The 20506-nt window shown below is 36.1% G+C and overlaps 3 protein-coding genes and 1 long non-coding RNA gene across 7 annotated transcripts; 2 read left to right on the top strand and 2 right to left on the bottom strand.

Moving 5' to 3' along the window:
- Positions 1 to 1649: 1649 nt before the first annotated feature.
- LOC140771506 (NAC domain-containing protein 21/22-like) lies at positions 1650 to 4445 on the top strand. The gene is made up of 3 exons (XM_073113105.1): positions 1650 to 1956; positions 2651 to 2922; positions 3766 to 4445. The coding sequence occupies exons 1-3, from the start codon at positions 1755 to 1757 to the stop codon at positions 4204 to 4206; spliced, it is 915 nt and encodes a 304-aa protein (XP_072969206.1). The 5' UTR covers positions 1650 to 1754; the 3' UTR covers positions 4207 to 4445.
- Positions 4446 to 6405: 1960 nt separating this feature from the next.
- On the bottom strand, positions 6406 to 9740 carry LOC140770211 (protein LOL2-like). 2 transcript variants are annotated; one of them, XM_073111271.1, is made up of 7 exons: positions 9468 to 9740; positions 8072 to 8185; positions 7866 to 7979; positions 7125 to 7237; positions 6965 to 7018; positions 6802 to 6873; positions 6406 to 6712 (listed from the first exon to the last, which is right to left on the bottom strand). In XM_073111271.1, the coding sequence occupies exons 2-7, from the start codon at positions 8181 to 8183 to the stop codon at positions 6671 to 6673; spliced, it is 507 nt and encodes a 168-aa protein (XP_072967372.1). In that variant the 5' UTR covers positions 8184 to 8185; positions 9468 to 9740; the 3' UTR covers positions 6406 to 6670. The 2 variants fall into 2 exon arrangements, with proteins under 2 accessions (XP_072967372.1, XP_072967373.1); XM_073111272.1 differs by having other exon boundaries at positions 7125 to 7234; positions 9468 to 9738.
- Positions 9741 to 9924: 184 nt separating this feature from the next.
- LOC140771453 (uncharacterized) lies at positions 9925 to 19599 on the top strand. 3 transcript variants are annotated; one of them, XR_012106167.1, is made up of 7 exons: positions 9925 to 10016; positions 12558 to 12651; positions 12742 to 12933; positions 15716 to 16037; positions 16248 to 16371; positions 17680 to 17803; positions 18683 to 19593. It is a non-coding gene; the product is annotated as an uncharacterized lncRNA (long non-coding RNA). The 3 variants fall into 3 exon arrangements; XR_012106165.1 differs by having other exon boundaries at positions 16248 to 17803; positions 18683 to 19599; XR_012106166.1 differs by lacking the exon at positions 16248 to 16371 and having other exon boundaries at positions 18683 to 19587.
- On the bottom strand, positions 10170 to 18240 carry LOC140771452 (uncharacterized). The gene is made up of 12 exons (XM_073113017.1): positions 17749 to 18240; positions 15864 to 16380; positions 15612 to 15796; positions 15234 to 15314; positions 15115 to 15156; positions 14027 to 14113; positions 13709 to 13835; positions 13172 to 13255; positions 12732 to 12857; positions 12247 to 12311; positions 12060 to 12165; positions 10170 to 11695 (listed from the first exon to the last, which is right to left on the bottom strand). The coding sequence occupies exons 1-12, from the start codon at positions 17767 to 17769 to the stop codon at positions 11589 to 11591; spliced, it is 1548 nt and encodes a 515-aa protein (XP_072969118.1). The 5' UTR covers positions 17770 to 18240; the 3' UTR covers positions 10170 to 11588.
- Positions 19600 to 20506: the final 907 nt, after the last annotated feature.

The raw sequence follows: 20506 nt of genomic DNA, 5'->3' as shown, positions 1-20506 counted from the left end.
CTTTATCCACCAGACTCCATAGATGTTTGCTATTAATGATCTGTGAGCTACCTGAGTTTGACTCATTCTGATTAGTTTCATAAATTGAGGAGGAACAAATGATCAGTGTCATCTGCATGGGGCCCATGACATGCCTGTGTGTGCGTCTCACGCCATCCCATCGGTCGATTTGCGCATCGAAAGAGCCTTTCCAATTGGCTATCAGTGGCAAAGGGAAGGTGATAGATTCTTTACAAACTTCAAGCAGCCTGTAGTTGGTTCCTAGCTACTTCAGAGGGCCTTATCAGTGTTATAGATATCAGGGGAGGGGAGGGGAGGGGAGGGGGGGACAATCCTCACAATCACTAACTTTTCCATTGTAGAGGAAGATGAGATTGTTGTCTTGCTCTTATCCATTAGATTCATCTGAAGCCATTGCAGCATGATTATTGCCTCAAGGGTGGGGAATTGGCTGGCCCACTGAAGGCCTCATGATCTTCATCGGATGGTGACCGTTGCGACAGGTGGCCGCTCGCACGTGGAGGCCATGTGGGACGTGGGCCAATCGCCGCCCATTTCAACTGCCTGTGACGTTGGATTAGTATACCATGAACAGAGCTCTGATAGGAGATTTTACTCTGAAAATTCTGTATACATGCTCTTTGTAGACTTCTGGAAATGGTTTTTAGAAGGTTTAAACTCCTCCAGCAACATTACTTTCAATTAAAAGGGGAGACCCAGAAGATTGAGACCTAGAAAACTTCTATTTTAAGTTTAATTATGAGGCTAAGATTCACTACTCGTACAAAATTCCACATTGAGCTTTCAGAATATGCCAATCTCTTGTAACTAACCTATTGGCTATTCCAACCACTGTTATATATATATATATAAGCCCATTTTTTATTTTTAGATATTTTACTAGAGGTTTGAAATAAGACAAAATATTCTTTTTTTTTATGTCATCTTTTCATGTTAACCTAACCCAGAGCCAGTTCTATAATAAATATTTAGTAAGATATAAAGTAAGATTTACAAATATTAAAAATATAGCTCACAAATATATAAAAACTATAGGTGTTAATATGCAACATTTTCATATATTTCTTAACCAAACTAGGGTGTTATAATAGTTCACGATAGGTATAGATGATGAGAGTAATAGTCATCAATTTATCTTATTCATAAATTAAATAAATTAGAAATAAACTAGAGACGTATTAAATAAAATAGAAAGGAATATTAGATTCAAACTTAGATAAGATAATAAAATAAATAAAATATTCTCATCCTTCTCACATTTCTCACATTTTTTTATTTATAGATCTACGTTTTAAATCTTACATATAATGCTGAGAATTTTAATAAATTTATTTATTTAGAGTTAACGTGTCAGAATAGACTTGTTCTAATAATAATTTTACGTGGTGACTAATTTGATAAAAGAATAACTACAAATATGGATGGTAAGTAGTAACAGCCACCGGAAGTCAGCGTCAAGGAAAAGATGACATGAAGTTGGTGGGCCACCAACATCATCATGCCACGTGTCGTCTCGGCACAGTTTCCGAGAAAGCAATCTCCCCCTTCCAATACCATTTCAACCATCCTCTCTCTCCTACATCTCTCTCTCTCTCTCTCTCTCTCTCTCTCTCTCTCTCTCTCTCTCCTTTAGTAGTTGACTTGGGGTTCTTATTAATACCTCATTCCCCTCACCCCTGCTCTCCTCCTCCTCCACCTCCACCTCCACCTCCTCTTCCTCCTTTCTGTCGACCATGAGCTTCTTAAGCATGGTAGAGGCGAGATTGCCTCCGGGATTCCGATTCCACCCCCGGGATGACGAGCTCGTGGTCGACTACCTCTCGAAGAAGCTCCAAGGCGGCGGCGGCGGCGGCGGAGCCGGCAATGGCGGGGTCTACGGATTCCCGATGATGATCGACGTCGATCTCAACAAGTGCGAGCCATGGGATCTCCCCGGTGAGACCGCCGAACTTTGATCAAGCCTCTTCGGTTACACTACTCTCTTTGGATCTTTCTACTCTTTATTGGCACCCTAAGTTGTTTGGTCACTAGATGTTGGATTTTCAATTGATTCTTCTTCTTCTTTGTATGTTTGCGTGTGCGTGCGTTTAATCTTCAAAAATATCTCCAGATTCTAAATCTTCTATTTGTTTATATTTCGGATTGGTTCCTGAATTTATAACGAGAGCTATCTCAACGCGTCCGTCTTATCTTCTTTTTTGCCTTCCTTTTCCTCCTCATATAACTGAAAAGTATTCCATTCACTAACCTCCTCATCTGTCTTCTTCCTCCAAAGCTTGATGACCTGACAACTTTGTGACCTCAAGTTCTGTTTTCCCCCAATTCTTGTAGGATGCCACCTTTGATCGTGACAAACATGAAGGCTAACTCTGATATCCTACAAGAAAGTTCTCTCTGTTTTTTCCCTAAATATAATGAAAGATCATATAATTCAAGAATCCTCTGTAATTATTGCCCACCAATTATACTCATAACTATTCAATGATATGATAATAGGATAAACTTAGTCTCTTTGAAAGGTAGGAACTTAAGTATTTATGAATTATTAAGGGATCGAAATAGTTGCATCTTGAACTGCATAAATTACTCTTCTAATATGTTCTTGCAATACTTTATACTTTTGGTACAGAAATAGCATGTGTGGGGGGGAAGGAGTGGTACTTCTTTAGCCTCCGTGATCGGAAGTATGCCACCGGTCAGCGGACGAATAGGGCAACGCAGTCCGGTTATTGGAAGGCGACCGGGAAGGACCGGGCAGTGAGCCATAGGGGAGTGCCTGTAGGGATGAGGAAGACACTGGTCTTCTATCAGGGGAGAGCCCCAAAGGGGAAGAAGACTGATTGGGTTATGCATGAATTTCGCAAGGAAGGACAAGGTGATCCTTCGAGGTCTTCATTCAAGGTAATATTTATGAGCTGCAACTCATTCTACTAGTTATTATAGAGGGACAAATTGCAAACCTTGTATGAAGAATTTGGTGATAAACAATAGAAATTGATATCAGCATGACAAGACTGTAAATTGTGGTTTCGCATGAGTAATTTTCCTAACAATACGACAAAAATTTAGAAGTAACTATCACTTGCATGATGCGTAATAGTTCCAAATTTGCGGTCCATTCACCAAAATTTTCACATACTTCATCAACTGTATCTCATTAGCCATAAAAAACTGCCGATATTGTTAGTTTAGTTAGAAACTGGCATGGGATTTTGGAATTAATCAAGCTCATGCGAATTCATCAGTCAACAGAAAAAAAATTGGGAAGACTATTATAAGATTCTACTGAGAATTGAGTTTCATTTTTTATTAAGAGAAGTTTATTTCGACTTTTCCTTTGTACTTACTAAATATCTTTTTTTTTCCTTTGTTGTCTGTCATTCTCACGCCAGCTATAAATCCCTCAAGTAAAAGTTGCTCTCAAATATACTCTTGCCCAACATTCTTTATGAAAACAAAATTCTATCTTACTTAGTCTAATTTATTAAAAAAATTTCATATTTTTGTCTAATTTAATATATATATATATATTCTCATCATATCCCTCTCTATCTTCCAAAAAGAATTCTATGTAACATCTTAGGTTACACAATAAGATTCATACTGCAACTTTCAACCTTTCCTAGTACACTTGCAGATCATCATCTAAAACTTCCTCTATTGCACTAAGTTATTGTTAAAAATTTCATAACCACCAAACCTTATGATTTATAAATTTTCTCCTGTTTTTTCTTCTTTGAACAGGAAGACTGGGTCTTATGTAGAGTGTTCTATAAGACCAGAGGAGTGACCTCTAGGCCAATAACTGATACAAGTTATGAGGGCACGAGCTCTCCATCTCTTCCTCCTCTAATAGACACCTTCATCACCTTCGACCAAGCACCGCAGGGCTTAGAGAGCTACGAGCAAGTGCCCTGCTTCTCCAACCTAGCTCAGGGCTCATCTTACTTGCGCGATAATGCCATGCCTTCATCCATGCCTATGGTTGAAAGAAGCCTTCACAACAAGAGCTCAGGATTGATGGACTTAGGCTCTTCTGAGCAGAAGGCAATAAGGGAAGTCTTGAACCAGTTCACAAAGTTGGAGAACACTCCAAAGATGGAGATCACTCAGAATTTGCCTCAGGGATGCTTAGAGAGCTACTTCGGTGAGAATGGACTCTCCCATGTCTGGAATAATTTTTGAAATGGAGTGAGATTCACTAGGGGATTGTTAAAAGTAGGGATTGATTGTATAGTATTGGTAGCTTCTTAAAGGTCTTTTCTGTATATACATGCACATATACATATTTGTGTTTGTAAATGTATATATGCATATAGAAGGAATTGGCTACTTAGCATTGTACATATTTCTATGAAGGAAAAGAAAGAAGCATCTTCTTGGGTGTTTAAATCCTAATTTGCCTAGATTTTTAGGCCCAAAACTACTAGCTATTTGACAAGTATTTTACAAGTAAGAAGCAATTGCTTCTTTTCGATGTTGTATAGATTTGGGAAAAAAGAAGAATGAAATTATCTGAATACTAGCACTAATAGATTATGCCTTCATCTTTCCTTCTTTTTTCACCATGGGTGCAGACTAATTTGATTTTTTTTTTTTCAGTTTCTAGAAAACCTATTTATTCAGTTCTGGTATAATTGTAAGTCAAATTTCTACTTCTTGAAGTTCTTGTTGCCTTTTCCAAATTAAATTAGTGGACTTGACCTAAAACCTCAAGACTCAAGGATTACTTCTTTCTTTGTAAATTCAATTTCTAAACAGATGAAAACATAGGCATTGATCTGATTTAATGAATAATGCCATTCAATAGTGTTTAACAATTGAATAATCTTCTTATATTGGCAAACAAATCACCAAGCAATCACATCTGAATGCTTCACCCAATTAAATTGATACAATAGTTAACATCTATTTTACTACTAGAACAGAGGGATGACTTCAACCCTAAACCTACCAGCTATACCTCATGGTTCACATTACATTTAAAATACTCACATAGATTGCTAACCTTTGGATCTTGTTCTTGGTCAAACTCTGGAGGCTCACATATCTATTGGATTGGCAGATATCTATCCACATCAATTAACAAAGTTGTGTTAGTTAACTATATCAAATAGTCAGATAGAAGTCTTGATGATTAGAGAGAGGACTTGTCATGGTTTCACATATATGAATGGAAGTCAAGACTAGTTTAGGAAAACTAGATGAGTAGAATTTTATAAGTTGGCAAACTTGAACTAGTTTAAGAACATTAATTGAGAGAATCCTTGTCAAATTTGATTCTATATGTTACATATTAGATTTACTGGCATTAAACTATGATGCAAGTAGGAAATAACATATTCTACATCACATTCACGCAATTTATTTTTCTCTTTCTATCTTTCCATGAGATTGAAGATTATGAGAGTAATATCTTCACAGCTTGTCTGCTAACAACTAGAATGAGAATTTTAAAAACCTTTGCATCTGTCACAGAAACGTAGCAGAATACCAGCACAACCACTTGGACTGTCAGGTTAATAGAGCTATCAATAATTGAAATTCCAACAGTTTGTACTTGCTCTCAACCAAACAAATTTGTGTTCTTCCTACCAAAAAAAGAAAATTTTCTTTTCACACCTAACAAAAAATATAGTTGATATCCTATGTACCACTGCCGTGTTCAATTGCTAGATTCAAACAACTTGCACTTACTTTTTTGCTCAAGTGGTAATGCAAGTGGGCATAGCATGCATATTCTTAGTCCGAAGTGGCTTTTCATAGTATAATCTTGGCCTATAATTAGATATATTTATTGACCAACATTGCTAACTCTATCACATGATTAATCATGTACTACACAACTCTAGATCCAGAGAAAAAACATAAAAAAGAACAAATCTATTGAACATTATTTCACCCTTTTTTTTGGCAATCATATAAAACACCCTAGTTTGGGTCTTCAGTGAAAAATCTAATGATGTATACAAAGGAAGGTTCAGTGTGTCCACTAGCATTTTATTAAGTATACTGGGGTCGAGTTAAAAATAGTAAAAAATGGTGTACAAAACATTATCAAATGATGCAGTGTGTGACATGAAAAATCCAAGAAATTAATAAACAAAGTAACAAACACTGGAATGCTAGAAAGAGCAGTCCAGAAAATTTCCACCATCAAATTCAGGGTTAAGTACTCAGAAAACAAACTTGCGTGATTCTTCACTTTGAAGCCAACCAGATATGTTCCAATACCACATTTCACTCATAAAAATCAAATGAAATCTAAGAGGCAGGGGTGACTTCTGAAAGGATAAAATCAAGAGACAATAACACAGCATATCAACACGAGTAGCTATCACTTAGCATGTAAGCTTCCACTGGAGATACCACACGGTAGGCAAATGCCAAAGCACACTCAAACTACAAACTCAAATGTGATATGTATATATTTGCATTCTCACAATAAAATAAGCACATTATTGTTGCATTATGTATAGACGTACAAACGAGAAAACTCATGCCTGCTTTATAAAGAATTGAGCATTCACCAAATTCTTGTGTCCTGTAATGTTCTGTAACATAAACCCAGGTTCCACAAACAAAATGAATGATCGCCAGTTGTTAGATTACAAAAATATGTATCATCATCACCACCAAGACAGTGCACTCACTTTTTCTCTGTCGTAATCCCAACAACAAAATTGCATACCTGCATTAAAGAAGGAAACCAGAATCTTTCATTTAACTAAATACATAATTTCAGAAAAGTTCACTACATGAAGGGCCTTAAGAGATTACCAGTTTTCCATTTTCATCAACTGACATAGGATTCTCTACCACAACTGTCTGTCTCTGAGCTTGTTGGTGAGGCTACAATCACCAAAAGAAAAAAGTCTTAGTACATTATACTTGATATCACTAGCATGAGTTAGCAATACAAGAAATATTCAAAGCAACATACGGCTGGAGGAGGAGCGGGTGTAGGCACAGGATTTCGCACTCTTGTGTTACTTGTCTGCAAAAAAAGGTGCAAAAGCAAATACCAAACTTCAGTTGAATAACTAAAAGTGGCGAAAGCTGAAAAAAATGGTACACAGAAGAGTATACAGATCTAAACATACCCTAACATTGGTAACATAATGACACACTGCACACTTTACGGATGGAGCCCCATAGGGATACATCAGAGCGGTACGACAACTGCCACAAGTCACATGAGCAACCTGATTTGCTGCTTTCCATGCATGAAAGTTAACCATTTTCAGGACATCAAATTAAAGAAAAAAAGGAACAAATCATAAAGTCATGAATATGCACATATTGTTTGATATATAATAAACAATTGACTACTTCCAGTATTTGTATAGTGCCCCTCATTTGGTTCAATCAGATGTTTATACATTAAGACCAACAATAGCATTTGCTTTTTGCATACCTTTTTGTCTCCTCATTATCAAAAAAGAATTCATAAAGAAAAATCTATTATGTGACAATTTTTATGCTCCTTCTAATTGTTTCTGTTTGTTGTTCAGTGACGCAATATAGTTTCTTTCCATTCTTATTCTTTTCTTTGTCCAATCAAAGTTTTTTATTTATTCATTAGCTAAGATTTTTGAATTCAGTTCTTCAGTAACTATAGTTTAACAATACTTTATTCTAATTACAGAGAAACAAGGGAAGCATAACCCAATTGTCATGTCCAAGAATGGGTAAGTCACAGATGTCAGTAGTAAATTTGCTCTAAGTGAGCTTACTACTGGTAAAAAAATTGCCAACATTTGGCTTGGTTTTGTATTGTATTCCATTAACACTGACACAAATATTTAATAATTCAATGATGAAAAAGGTAGAAACTAAGTAACCTGTTCTCGCAGAATTGATAGTGTTACAGCAAGAACATCTCACACTTGTTGCACCACGACTATACATAAGCATAGTTCGACAACCTCCACATACTAGCTGAGATGTCTCCGTTCCTGGAAATCTAGGACAATAATTTTAGTATTCAATGATCCAACAAGAAGACGCAATTTGAAATTAAAGTACATTAATCAGCGGGAAGGAGGACCTGATGGCCGCAGTGAGGTTATTGTGTTGCATATTGCACAGCAGACGTTGGTGGCTCCCCTGGGGTATAGAAGAACACTCCTACAACCATTGCACACTAGTTGACTCTGCATACCTGGAATTTCAATAATCGTCTCTCAGCAGACAAAATATGGGCATATGTATTATAAATCGACGCTTAACTACAAAATAACAGTTATAATTCAGAGAAATGACTGAACCAGTATCTACATAAACAAACAAAAACATTAGAACTGTTAAACATATTCTATACATGTTAATGGTTTCAGCAAATACTTGCAACTTGCAAGACCACATGACATGGTGGATAATAAATTGAGCATGATGCTCAAGGCATTCTACTCATTTCTTAACAACAAAGTTAGATAATTAAGTCAAACTTTACATATAGTCCAGCAGTTTGTGCATTTCCACTGATTATTACAGCTGACTAGATCTAATAAATGCTTGTGAAGGACTTATTGATCTAATTGTCATGAGAAGCTGATACCTCACAGTGAATAAATTGCTCTTGATTGTTTTCATAATCACAAGGAAGTATGTATACATATGGTTTGTTCTAGTTGTGGCCTCAAGAGTCTTTAGAATTTTCAAAAGGATTATAAAGTCCATTATCGGTAAACTACCATGTGATTGGCTTCTCTTGAATGGATTTCAGGGTCTCCCATAGGTTTTTCCTTATTTCCTTCCTCCTGTTCTTGTTATATGATTATTCAGATTATGAAGTTCAGATAATTAAGACGCGCTGATCTTGATCTACATGGAAGGAGTTAGGATTAGTCGATAAGCACAACCCTTTAGTGTGGTAGGGCGCTCTGTTCTTTTAGTTAGGTTAAACAAACACAACTACTTGCTATAAACATGTCAAGTGCTTCCTGTAAGAAAAAAAAAATTCCATAAAGAAGTTTAATGCACCAGCTATGCGTATATTAAGCTATATGCATATGCATGAATTTCAAGGGCTTGCATCTCCATAAATATCATATATGTGAATCGGTGCAAAAGTTTTCTTGATGGAAGAGTACACACAGCACAAAACCAAAAGAAATTGTTTTTATATCCTGCATAAAGATGCATTTAGCATTAACAAATTACTGGTCCTATGATTGAAACGATACTAAAGAAAAACTGTATATCAAGTGCAGCAAATCCCAAATTAAGCAGAGATAACTACATCAACTAAGGGGAATAAGTTAAAAAAAAAATCAGATTTTTGATTACAAATCCATCAAGGAATCGCAGAGTAGACCAAAAGAACAAACTAAATCCAAACCAAAAAAAAAAGATCACAAATTTATCTCGGAAATCAAGCTTTGAATATTCAGAAAAGAACGCCCCTGAGTATGAATGCACCCAATAGATCGAAACATTCTTACCTCCGAGATAAAGGCAAAGAAGAGGAGAAGTCGACGAGCAACGAACGGGGGAAACTTTCGCAACTTTCCGAGCGGCTTGTCCTCTCGATCCCGCAAAACTAGGGGATAAATCCTTAGTGATCCGGACCGATTCCTCTCGGATAAACTCAATTTTCTGTGGTGCTTATCTTATCTTTCGGCGATTCGATCCCTCTTCTTCTCTATCCGAGAAGAGGGGGAGGAAACCCTAAAAGGGAATCTACAAACGCTTTTGACTTCGAACAAAGGTAAAGAGAGAGGGATTTTAATTTCTTTTAAATTAATAATAATGGGCCAAAAGCAAATATTCCGGAATCGGAGCGGGTTTCTGAAAAGAAACTTTCACTTATGATCTTATCTCATATTAGGGATATGTTAAAAGTTTCACAATTACCCTCATAAGTTTGGAAATAACACATTAACCCCTAAGAAAAAGATAATAAAATCTAGGGTTCGACCGAGATCGAGAAAAGTCGAGAGCAGCAGAGATCGAGACATGGTAACCTCCAAGCTCGTCCACTGCATTACAATGTAAGCAATCGTTTCACGACCATAGTACTTTTGTTCATCTGATCATGTTTGCAGTAGTTAAGCTGACCTTTTCGCACTCCAGTACTTGCTGAATCTACTTAAAGGGCTCGTAAATTATCTAATTAGTAGCTTATATTGGTAGTGCTTGTTTTATTGCTGCATTGGGAAGGACTAAAAGCTCGTTTATCTCCATTTTGATCAAACGGGGGAGGAATGTAAGGGCTCTAATTAATTTTTTATTGTGGTTTGAGTATTACGCTAATATTTCATTATGGTTCTTGCTTGTTGTATTAGTTTTGCATGGAATTTTTGGATCATGCAGCACTTCATTTTGTCTAATTGTTAGGGAGACTGTTTAAATGCACAAGAGCAATGTTGCGATGCCATAAAATATAATATTGGTTATATTATTTTGATTTGATTTCTTGAGATTTTGGGTTCCCAGAAGGGTGTTAGGGATCTGCCTGTAGTTATCGCTAGTTAAATACATTTTTCCATTGAACCATCAGTCCAGGATTTGCAGTTAGATACATTTCCATTATGTTACCTAGCCGAACCTCCCACCTCATGTGACAAAGTCAAATGGTTGTTCTTTCTTCGCCACTCCCTCTTTTTCTACATATGTGGTGGCGGGCGACTTCCTCAGCTAGCACCAGGAATCACGGGCACTCACATGGCCATGCTGCGTAAACTATCAAGTTTTCAAACCTTTAGATTCTGTCATTTATTTACAAAATCTGTAGATATTATCTAATGAAATTTTTGCTATCCGAATTATTTACCAAAAATTTCAACTCTTGTGATATTCTTATCTTGTCATTTTCTACTGGATGTTCTAATTGATAACTGAAGATTCTATCAACCAGAAACACATAGTGATTGAACTGCACAAAAACTGATTTGATATCTTGGAATTTATCTATTCTGTAAAAATTTGCATGTGTTCATTATTTAGCTATTTTGTGGCTATTATTTTAAAAAGGTGATATTAAGATGGCAAGACTACAGGGCTTCTAGTTTATTAATTTTTGAATGGGTTTTAGTTCGCTAGTCATTTCGTTAGATGACCTGCATGTTCTGTCTCTGTTCATTTGCAAAACTAAAAAATAAAAAAGAATTGATGGATCTTTCTGGAAGGCTCTCTGGTGGAGTTTGTGTGAAGGTAAACCTTGGCTTGTGAATGATCAGTCTAGTAGTCAGTTAATGAAAAATTTGCATGTCTTCATCAGCTTTTGTTCTTCTCAGCCTCTTAGAGTTAAAGATGAGCTTTGACTGCAAGGTAAAAATGTGTATATCATAAACTACCAAGTATTAACTCATCTTGTTTCAGGGCGAGCATGAACTTAACCTTTCATGTAATAAATTAAGGTTCAATTCCTGTTTCATAATTTCTTAGCGTTTCTAATTAGAGATTTCTAGTCCAGATTGAGCCATCATGCTGTAGGATTCGTCTTACTTACCACTCAAGCAAGAATCTTTTCATTGATTATTCTTTCTCGGGCTGTAATAGAGAAGATATCTGTAGATGTCTAGAGTATAAATTTGTACATCTTTACCAAAGTAAACTTTTATTTATTGTTTTCTTAGCACCCCACCAAACTCTTCCAAGACTCGCTCTATGCTTCTTCTTGACGTCAACTTGTTATCAATCTCAAATGCTCTTAACTCATCTATCAAATCTGTAAAGAGAAGGTATTACAAAATTTGAGTAAGCCACGAGTAGAAGGTAAAATCTCACATGAAGTATCTAATATGACATAGCATGTATCAAAAAGGGTATCCATTTAACTACAAACTACAATTAGATTCCTACACAGCTATTTGCTATTGTGATTAATGTCCTTACTTTTCTTACTTGTAGGTTCTTTAGTTTCTTTAGAAATAAAATTGTGAGAAGAAAAGAAAATCTTGATAATTCTTTCGCACTTTTATTTGTAGCATAGCTTCTTTTTATTCAAGATGATCTTTAGCTTCCAAAAAGTAATAAATCCTTAATGAGTATGTCATGAAAATATATATGACAGCATAAGTAACAACTCTTACCTAGCTGATCCAGAACTTTGAGTGGAAGATTTGTGCAATTGGTATTGAAGAAGTGGAGGAAATTTCTCATAAGCTCTGCAGAACTAGAACAGACCAAAATATCCCTCTAAAATAGAAAATTGAATAGAAATTAGTTCAAAAAAGCTTTAGTACAGGATAATAAGCCATCGTTAGGAGCTTGATGTACCTTGAAGATTTTTTGAAAATCATAATAGCCTGAGACAACTATCAGCAGCTGTAGTCTCTGTGATTCTGATATACAGTAAGGAATATATTCAGAAAAGTATAAACCATATATATCAACAACTTAACTCTTGACCTCAAAGCTTTTTCATTAAATGCTTGATTTATAGTACTCCCCATACTATAGAAGCACAATTCTATTGTTGGTAGGTGGTAAAAAGTAAGCACTGTGATGATTACTCAGCAACCAGAAACAGTTGAACCTGAGTACTTTAGAATTTCTACCACTAAGGCACTAATCATTTTCTTTTGCAGGAAAGACCTAGATCATGTCAAGTAACACTTCATGTAAGGAGAGGGGGATTAGTTATAGTAACATAAGATGATCCTAGTTGCTGTTCATTATCTAGTAAGACCACTTTTGGGAAATATTGGGAATGTTATATTAAAATTCACTCTCTTTATGTAATAATGTAACAAGTTTGTCACCTTTAAATAGGACCACTTCCTTAGCTGCTGAGTCCTCACGGGCAAGAAGTTGTTTAACTGAAATACCAATGGAGCTCATCCCGATATTGGAAACTGTCAACCTAGAACCAGTGCTACTGGGTTTTCCTGGTTGTATATGCAGTAGGAAGGGTCATTGCCATGAGAAAAGAGCAACTTAAACGCAAATACATGCAAAAATCAGGTGAACTACTCCACTGCCTGAATTCATTGATTAAGCAGGCAGCGTCATGTAAGTATGTAACAAGTTGCTCACGTATAATAGATCTAGCATACATATGTATAGGTTAAAGCATGTACATAGATACATATACATATGTAATTTGAATGTATGCACTTTTCTATATATATGCTTGTGTTGTATGCTCATCGTTTGTCTACATCAGCTTGTTGGAAGATTAGAGATATGATTAAGATTGAACCTGCAACTCTGGTCCACTTCTTGAAGTCCCTCAAAAGTATGTCCCTCACCTTAAGATCAGTAATGTCAAACATTTTGTACTTCACTGCAACCATTGCAGTTAGAAGAAATAAGATACCTAAATTAGTAGTTAAAATCGTAAGATGATTTACTAAGAAGAATTGCGGAAATCGAGTCAGCAACCAATGTCATTATTGTGGAGGTGGATTCTTTTCAAGTTGGTGTTCTTGTTGTAATGGATGACTTTGTATCACAATAATCACTTTCCATTTCCTTTTGTCAAAAGGGGAGCATGATTTGTACTTGGCAGGTCCTCTTCTACTTTTTCTTTATTTTCCTTTTTGCCTTTTTTTTTTTGAGAGAGAAAGGGACTTGTTATACTCTTTATAAGGATAACTAGCATCCATTTCCTGTGGTAATGTATGCCAATAGTATTCTGTATCATTAGGCATATAGATCCACATATTTTTTGTTTAACAAGTTATAAATATCGAGAGATCTGAGCATTTGATTAAAGTTTAAAAGTATGAGAACTTACACATCTGGTATAGTCCATCACATCCATATCGTCCAGCTCCATTTATCAGTAGTGTAGTAATATATTTATCTTTTGGAGTGCAACTAGGATTTTTCAGATCTGCTGTGTCTAAGAGTATACCTGATAACTGCATCCAATTGAGAATGTGGTTGGTCAATGAGTCAAAGTGAGGTAGCTATTCATTTTCCAAAGATAATAGTAGCTGTCATTACTGGTAAAAATCTGTCGATGTTACTTTTCCACTGAAGGAGCAAAGTATCAGAGCCACAAAGATGGAAATTGATATTGGCAGAAACAGAATCGTAAATTAACATATACCAGAAGTCTGCTAAATCCTTGCCCAGCTAGGATTTCTGGCATTGTCTCTGCAAATTTCTCAGCCACAAGGGTACAGCATGTGCTATCCTGCTTCATGAAAGGACGGTGAGCTGCTGGTTTGATTTAAATAAGAATGTAAGGAGGGTTTAAATTAGTATGCGACAACTCTTCCTCTATCAAGCTTAACATCTTATATCTTTTCTTATTTAAACAATGTGATGATCAAGCTAACTTATCGAGCAAGTGAAAATGATGTGATGGCTGGTATCACAATGTTTGGATTTGAATCATTCAAGATTGGAGTAGTTAATTTCAAGTCTTGCATGTAGTATATATACAAGACAAGCTGACAAATAATAGTGTACTATAATGATAATATGAGCTAAGTGCTCGAGGTTGAAATTTTCTTTATGAGAAAGGACACTTAGAAGATTGTAAGATGGTCGTCCTGGTGTAACAACTGCACTTGATTTGCCAACATTTAATTCAGTAGTCTTGGTGACCTTGTTTAAGTAAAAGTTCTCTTCTCACTGGTTGAACTGCTACCATATGGAGCACAGTATTTAGGAGTTTGAAATTTAGTATCTTGATTAGTCAGAAAACTTATGCCTCATCTTTAAGAATAAACATTCTGCAGACTCAGTTAAATACTGTAGATATTACCTAGAAGCTTCAATAAAAATTATTCACCCTATCAGTCTATCGTGGCTTCAATATACCACCGTTTAATTTCAGGACCAGCTTGGTCCATTCCCATGAGAGTTTGTCACTAGGATCACCTGTAGACTGTAATTGTCCACAATAGCATATAGTCATCAAGCATGGCATAATTGCATTAGCCTTCCACTTCTTTGTTCACCATAAGGGGAAGAAAGGAAAGATAGCACAACCATAAGTACGTAAGGTAAAATACTAAATATTTTACAACAAAGTTGTGATCTGCCCCCACGTTACATCTTTTTATTCCCGGAATTTGGAAATCAACATTCTGAAGAAAATCATTAGGAAACTGGAAGGATGAAATCATGAACCACACAGTTCCACCTACAATTCTGCATTTAATTACTAAAAGAGCAAAAGTATATTACCTGTTTGCGGTTGAAGATGTCAACCAATGCATCCTTCAGTCCCTGCTTGAAGCACTTCCACATGTATAATTCTGTTGAATCTTGATATAAAATAAGAATCAGTTGGAATTTGAAGCTACCTCTTGCTTGACCGGAAGCTTGTCTCCATTTAGCAGTACTATCTTTAGATTTCCAAAGAATTTGTAACTGGAGAGGTCAACCTGCTATGCAATTTTAACATATTGATCAGTTCCCTAAGTACGTTTGTTGTACAAGCAACTCTTCTAGAAATTATTATATATGGACCATTATTTTGCTAATGTTTAAATGGCACCAATGATCAGCACATTCATAGGCAGACAAGATGTTCTGGTTTTGACTATCTTTTAGGGTAAGTGATATGTCTTTGACAAGGGTTAGGAGATAACAAAGAAGGGACACCTGCAATGGTGACATGAGCTAAAAAAAGCTGCTGAATTGGTCTTTCAGATTTGAATATCTTAGAATCTTGCACTTACCTCATCAACGAACACCAAGTTAATTTCCTCAACTCGACACGAGCGAAGCAACCATTTTAGCTCAGCATGTGTATTAAAATCTGTGCGGCTGATGTTGATTATAGGTACTGTACAGAGCTGCTTACTTATTTGAGTTTCATTCAAGAAGAAGGCATACATTATAGTTGAAGCAATAGATCCTACATCTGCAACAGCACATGCCAAACATGAGACAGCTAATGACAAGGGAGGTCCTGAATATTATGAACATACCAGCAATCTCCTGTCCAATGACAGCTTGCAGAAACTTTCCAGGAACACCAGCTTTAATATCAGCTTTCCTATACTTCATGTATTGGTTCAATCTTTGAATGCCTGGACACATTCCTAGAACAGAAGTATCAGTTGGGAGTAGATTGCCACTATAGAATGATGCAGCAGAGTGAGGTAAATAAATTTTAGGATGACTTGTATTCTTTCCTTTTCCACTGTTTGTACTTTTGAGCTCTTCAACTGACTTATCTTCCTCTGAGTTAGATCGTCTATCTGTAGTCATTGATTGAACTCTTTCCAGTGAAGATTTTGATGCTGGTTCTACTACTTTTGCGATATCATCATTGTAGGTTTTTTGAACAGTCTGTTTCGTCTCTGTATCAGATAAAGAACATGGCAGGCATGAACTTCGGATTTCTGCTTGTGACTCTAGTGTGGGTCTTTCAGATGATGAGGTGTAAACAGATCTTCTCATTCCTTGAAATTGAGGATGGTCTCTCTTGCGAGAGTATGGTACCTGCATAAGTTCCTTTATAAATGTATGGGGTGGATAGACAGAGAAGAAACATAAGATGAATAAGTGGCTACTTCTACTTAATTTTGATAATTCTCTATGAGCTTATTGGTTGGACTTATTGAGGGTTTTATTGGGCAGAATATGTAGAACTTATATCAGGAATTGGGTAACTTTTACATTAGGTAAATTTTTTTCTTCAAATTGTCTTGAGATGAATATAGGGATTCAAGGGAAAGAAGCATATCAATCTTTTCAACATTTTATTTACCTAATTGGTGCACATCAAGCAGAATGATTTATTTGGCAATGGCAAAAACTTTTACCTTTTTTTCTGAATATTGGGTCAGATGCATTAGGCTGTAAAGTAAAGTTTTAGATTGGAGGCTTTAATCATGAACATGTTGCTGTACACATATAGAAAGGTTTCTTGGAATCTCAATGCATTGAAACACCACAGGACTATAAACATATAAGCAAGGGACTGAACAGATTATTTTTTTCGCTCAATGATCAATGTATGAATTTGGAGAACACTGCAGATGAGTGCTTTTTCTCTTAATCGATTCAGTGGTCCATCCAACAATGGAGCCTTGCATAGTACTATGGTCAGATTTAGTGGACCAATTACAGATTGTCCAAATTTCTTATAGCAAGAGAATGCAAAGTAAAAATCATGACATGCAAATCTAATTTGGTGCTAACTTTCTTCCTTACTAAAGCAATTGGGCTTGATGGAAGTCAGATAGATTAATCTATAATGCTTGCATTTGATACACCTTCATCTGATCAGTGTTGAAATGAGTTCTTGATTGGGTAGAGATATGTAGGTCTCCTTTAGCTTGTCAGCATTACTATAAGATGAAGTATATTAGAAGGGACAAGGCAGATCCTAAGTAAAACAAGTTAATGCTCATTTATTATTCCCATGTTAAGTCTGCATGAGTTCAGCTAATCCTTCCTAGTTTAACTGAGACTTGTGATGAAAGGTAAATACTTTTCTTGAAGCAATACAATAGTTCCAGTGGCAGCAAACTAGTATTTATGTTGAAGGCATGCTATCTGTGATTATTGAAATATGTTGCATTCCTTGAACATGATGGTACAGTTATATTATCTCTCTTGCTTTGTGATATTGCAATTGCTTAGTTAATATGACAAATCGAGATTGATATGCTATTCAAACTTAAAAGCAGAAGTTCCAATATCGCATCTTAGAGCATGATTTCTCTCTATAAATTTTGATGGAACTATAAAGATTTTTAGGTTGGAATTTATACTTCTTCTTTTTCCTTTTGCCAGATCATCCAGTGTTAACAGAAGCACTACTGTGAACACATCATCAACTTGAAGAGTGACATATCAACTGACCTGGTTCTTTCCAATGTCCATTGGATTCAAGCTTGTCGTGTGATTCAAACTGTTGGTGAGTCGAATACTCTGCAACTCTTCTTCTCCCTGCTTTGCTAGTAGTGTAGAAAATGGATTTGCTTATAGGAAATGGCAGGAAGATGTATGAGATTTGAACATTGTGGTATCCGCTTATATCTTTGGATTTGTCTCCCTCTGCTTGTTTCCTTTGTTCTCCTGTGTTTGTAGCTGTTGCCTATGATTAAGACTTCTTGTCATCTTGTCATTTGCTAACCTATGAGATTAGAAATGAAGATTTTATTTGCAAAATCTTGGCCCCTGAGCTAAGGCAGCGTCAGGTAAATTACAAATGAATAGACCAAACATAAACATGGTAGCATTTGTTTATAGATGATATTTGTGAAATCATCATGTTTTCAAAAAGCTTAAGCTGCCAAAAACACTAGATTTATATTTTCTATTTCTCCAACTCAAGCCTAGGCTTAAGAATAGGCTCACATGATGAACTTGCATTAGGTGGACAGAGGTCATGTTATTCTAAATGAAAAATATATCTGCTGGAAATTGAACTCATAACTTCTTGCTCTTCGGTTTCATAAATTTAGCAAATTTGTAGAAGCTTAAGTTTACATCTATAATAAAAGTGACTTTGTGGATGTTCTCTGATTGACTACATGATGCTGTTGTAAGGACCTTGGATCTCCATCAAAGTGGAAATCTTGACCTTATATCTTAAATCCATGAAGATCTTGTCATGCTAAAGATGACAGTGCAGTTTGTCCATTCCACTTTGCAAAGGAGTACCATAGTTTTCAGAGATAGGCTAGGTTGGAATATCTTAAGAGCATTCAACTTAAAATTATTTTCCTGTTTCTGAACTTTATTGATTGTTCAAACATGATCTGATTCTGACTGGTCCCTTTGCTCTCTCCAGACATGCCATGGCAAGTAAAAGCAAAACAAAAGATCCTCAATATCTTCGTTCAAATGGACAAATGCTTGGGGCTCACCAGAGTTTGCAGCATATTTTGGAAGATCTTGCCATCTGCAAAGATCTTTTCTACTTGGAACTTATCTTAAGTGGTAGAGGAGGCTCCATATCATCTTTTGTCTCTTTATTTTTTTTTGAGGAAAGTCCATGGACTAGATACTCAATTCATCATCAAGATTACAGATTACATCAACAGGTGGATTAGTCTATTCTTCTCTAACATTGTTTTGAATGGCTAGACTAGCTACTTTGTGTGCCAAAATACTATTACTACGACACATGAAGCAAATCCACCAATTACGATCTTGCACAATGTAAGAGGTCAGTTTGGTAGCATTGACCAGCTGAACCATTGAACAACCAACATTTGCTGCCTTGTCATAAGGACAAACAACTTGAAGGCCCAAAAGGAGTGCAACTGCGTTCACTACCTGGTGTAAGAGTCCAAGAATTTGGCCTTAACGAGAAGAACCGGCGTCCAAATGGCAATCCCAACATTGCCCAGATGTCCTCCACTTCATGTTCTGTCTGATGGTAATCTCCATTAAGCGAAATAGAGGAGCCTCTATGGACAAAAGCTTTTACTACCTGGTGTCATTTTTGGCCTTCTAAATACTCCACAGGCATGGTTAGGAGAAGTGGGGGCTCTCTGTCCTTGATGGGCATTCTTTCTCAATGTGCTCAAATGAACAAAGCCACTAGTGGGTGGAGCTTAAAGTAGGAAGTAGCTTTTGTCTAATATTTGTCAGGCTGCAAGATTACACTGCTGAAGAAATATTTTGAGATTCATAGCAGGGACATGTCCTATAAAAGGATGGTACTAGCCCTACCATTAGTGAAAACCATGGAGAACCTTAGAAAGCTGAAGCATCTTGAACCAGGTTTTTTAGGTACATGGATTTGGTTTCGAAATTGTAGAAGACGAAGTCAAGGAGCCTCAGCAAATCTTATCTAAATTCTAGCAGTAAATTTAATATATATATATTTTTAAAATAATACCGGGTCAAAATACCTCTACAAATAAACTAATAAAAAGAATTAAAAGCTCAGTGTTCACAGAACCCTGAGCCGACACGTGGTCTCATGCCAACTTTCCACGTCACACGACAGCCACTGTTCGTATCTTTCTCTCATCGGTATTCTACGGTCGAATCTTGCACGTGCCTACTGCCTACTGCCTACTTACTTTTTTTTTAAAATAAAAAATAATTAATTAATTAACATAATTACTTTCCTTTTGTCGGATTAAAATTAAAAAAAAGGAGAAAAAAGAGAAAAGAAAAGGAGAGCCGGACGCACGAATCTTTCAGTGATCGGACAAAAACAAAAGCAAACCCATTTCTCGAACGCAGCAAATCGATCATCTCGCACAAGAATAATTAAACTATCTATGCGGACTCTCATCCCTACCACCAGTGGATAATACTAATTATTATTATTATTATTATTATTATTATTATTATTATGTCTTTGCCTAGTTGGTTGCTCACAGAATCTCATCATCACCTACATATGTAGCTCCCGACCAAAAGGAAAAGGGACTTGTCCAAACTCCAAAGTTATGTTAAGCCTTTTTGGGTTGACTGTTTGACCCCCCTCAATGTTTTTTTATTTTATTTTTATTTGTAGACTGTGAGCTAGCCCATTAATAATATACTAGATAACTCAGATACATATGTATCTCATACGATTAGACATATATAGTAAATAATTACACAATATCAATCTGAATATTTACGAAAAAAAATTGAACTTATAACTTCTATC

This window comes from Typha angustifolia, chromosome 11, assembly GCF_048772165.1.
Source record: "Typha angustifolia cultivar Huaian chromosome 11, ASM4877216v1, whole genome shotgun sequence".
NCBI classification, from domain to species: domain Eukaryota; kingdom Viridiplantae; phylum Streptophyta; class Magnoliopsida; order Poales; family Typhaceae; genus Typha; species Typha angustifolia.
Note: the sequence above shows the minus strand (reverse complement) of the source record. Positions and strands in the feature narration are given on the sequence as shown.

What these genes read in the sequence shown, in the direction of transcription:
- LOC140771506 (XM_073113105.1), top strand. Translation starts at nt 1,755, where the DNA reads ATGAGCTTCTTAAGCATGGTAGAGGCGAGATTGCCTCCGGGATTCCGA. An exon ending in CGAGCCATGGGATCTCCCCG is followed by an intron (nt 1,957 to 2,650) that starts GTGAGACCGCCG and finishes CTTTTGGTACAG; the next exon opens with AAATAGCATGTGTGGGGGGG. An exon ending in CTTCGAGGTCTTCATTCAAG is followed by an intron (nt 2,923 to 3,765) that starts GTAATATTTATG and finishes TTCTTTGAACAG; the next exon opens with GAAGACTGGGTCTTATGTAG.
- LOC140770211 (XM_073111271.1), bottom strand. Translation starts at nt 8,183, where the DNA reads ATGCAGAGTCAACTAGTGTGCAATGGTTGTAGGAGTGTTCTTCTATAC. An exon ending in AACCTCACTGCGGCCATCAG is followed by an intron (nt 7,980 to 8,071) that starts GTCCTCCTTCCC and finishes CTAGATTTCCAG; the next exon opens with GAACGGAGACATCTCAGCTA. An exon ending in TTGATGAAAATGGAAAACTG is followed by an intron (nt 6,713 to 6,801) that starts GTAATCTCTTAA and finishes TCTTTAATGCAG; the next exon opens with GTATGCAATTTTGTTGTTGG.
- LOC140771452 (XM_073113017.1), bottom strand. Translation starts at nt 17,769, where the DNA reads ATGGACATTGGAAAGAACCAG. An exon ending in CATTGGACAGGAGATTGCTG is followed by an intron (nt 15,797 to 15,863) that starts GTATGTTCATAA and finishes GTGCTGTTGCAG; the next exon opens with ATGTAGGATCTATTGCTTCA. An exon ending in ACATCTTCAACCGCAAACAG is followed by an intron (nt 14,114 to 15,114) that starts GTAATATACTTT and finishes TTCATGAAGCAG; the next exon opens with GATAGCACATGCTGTACCCT.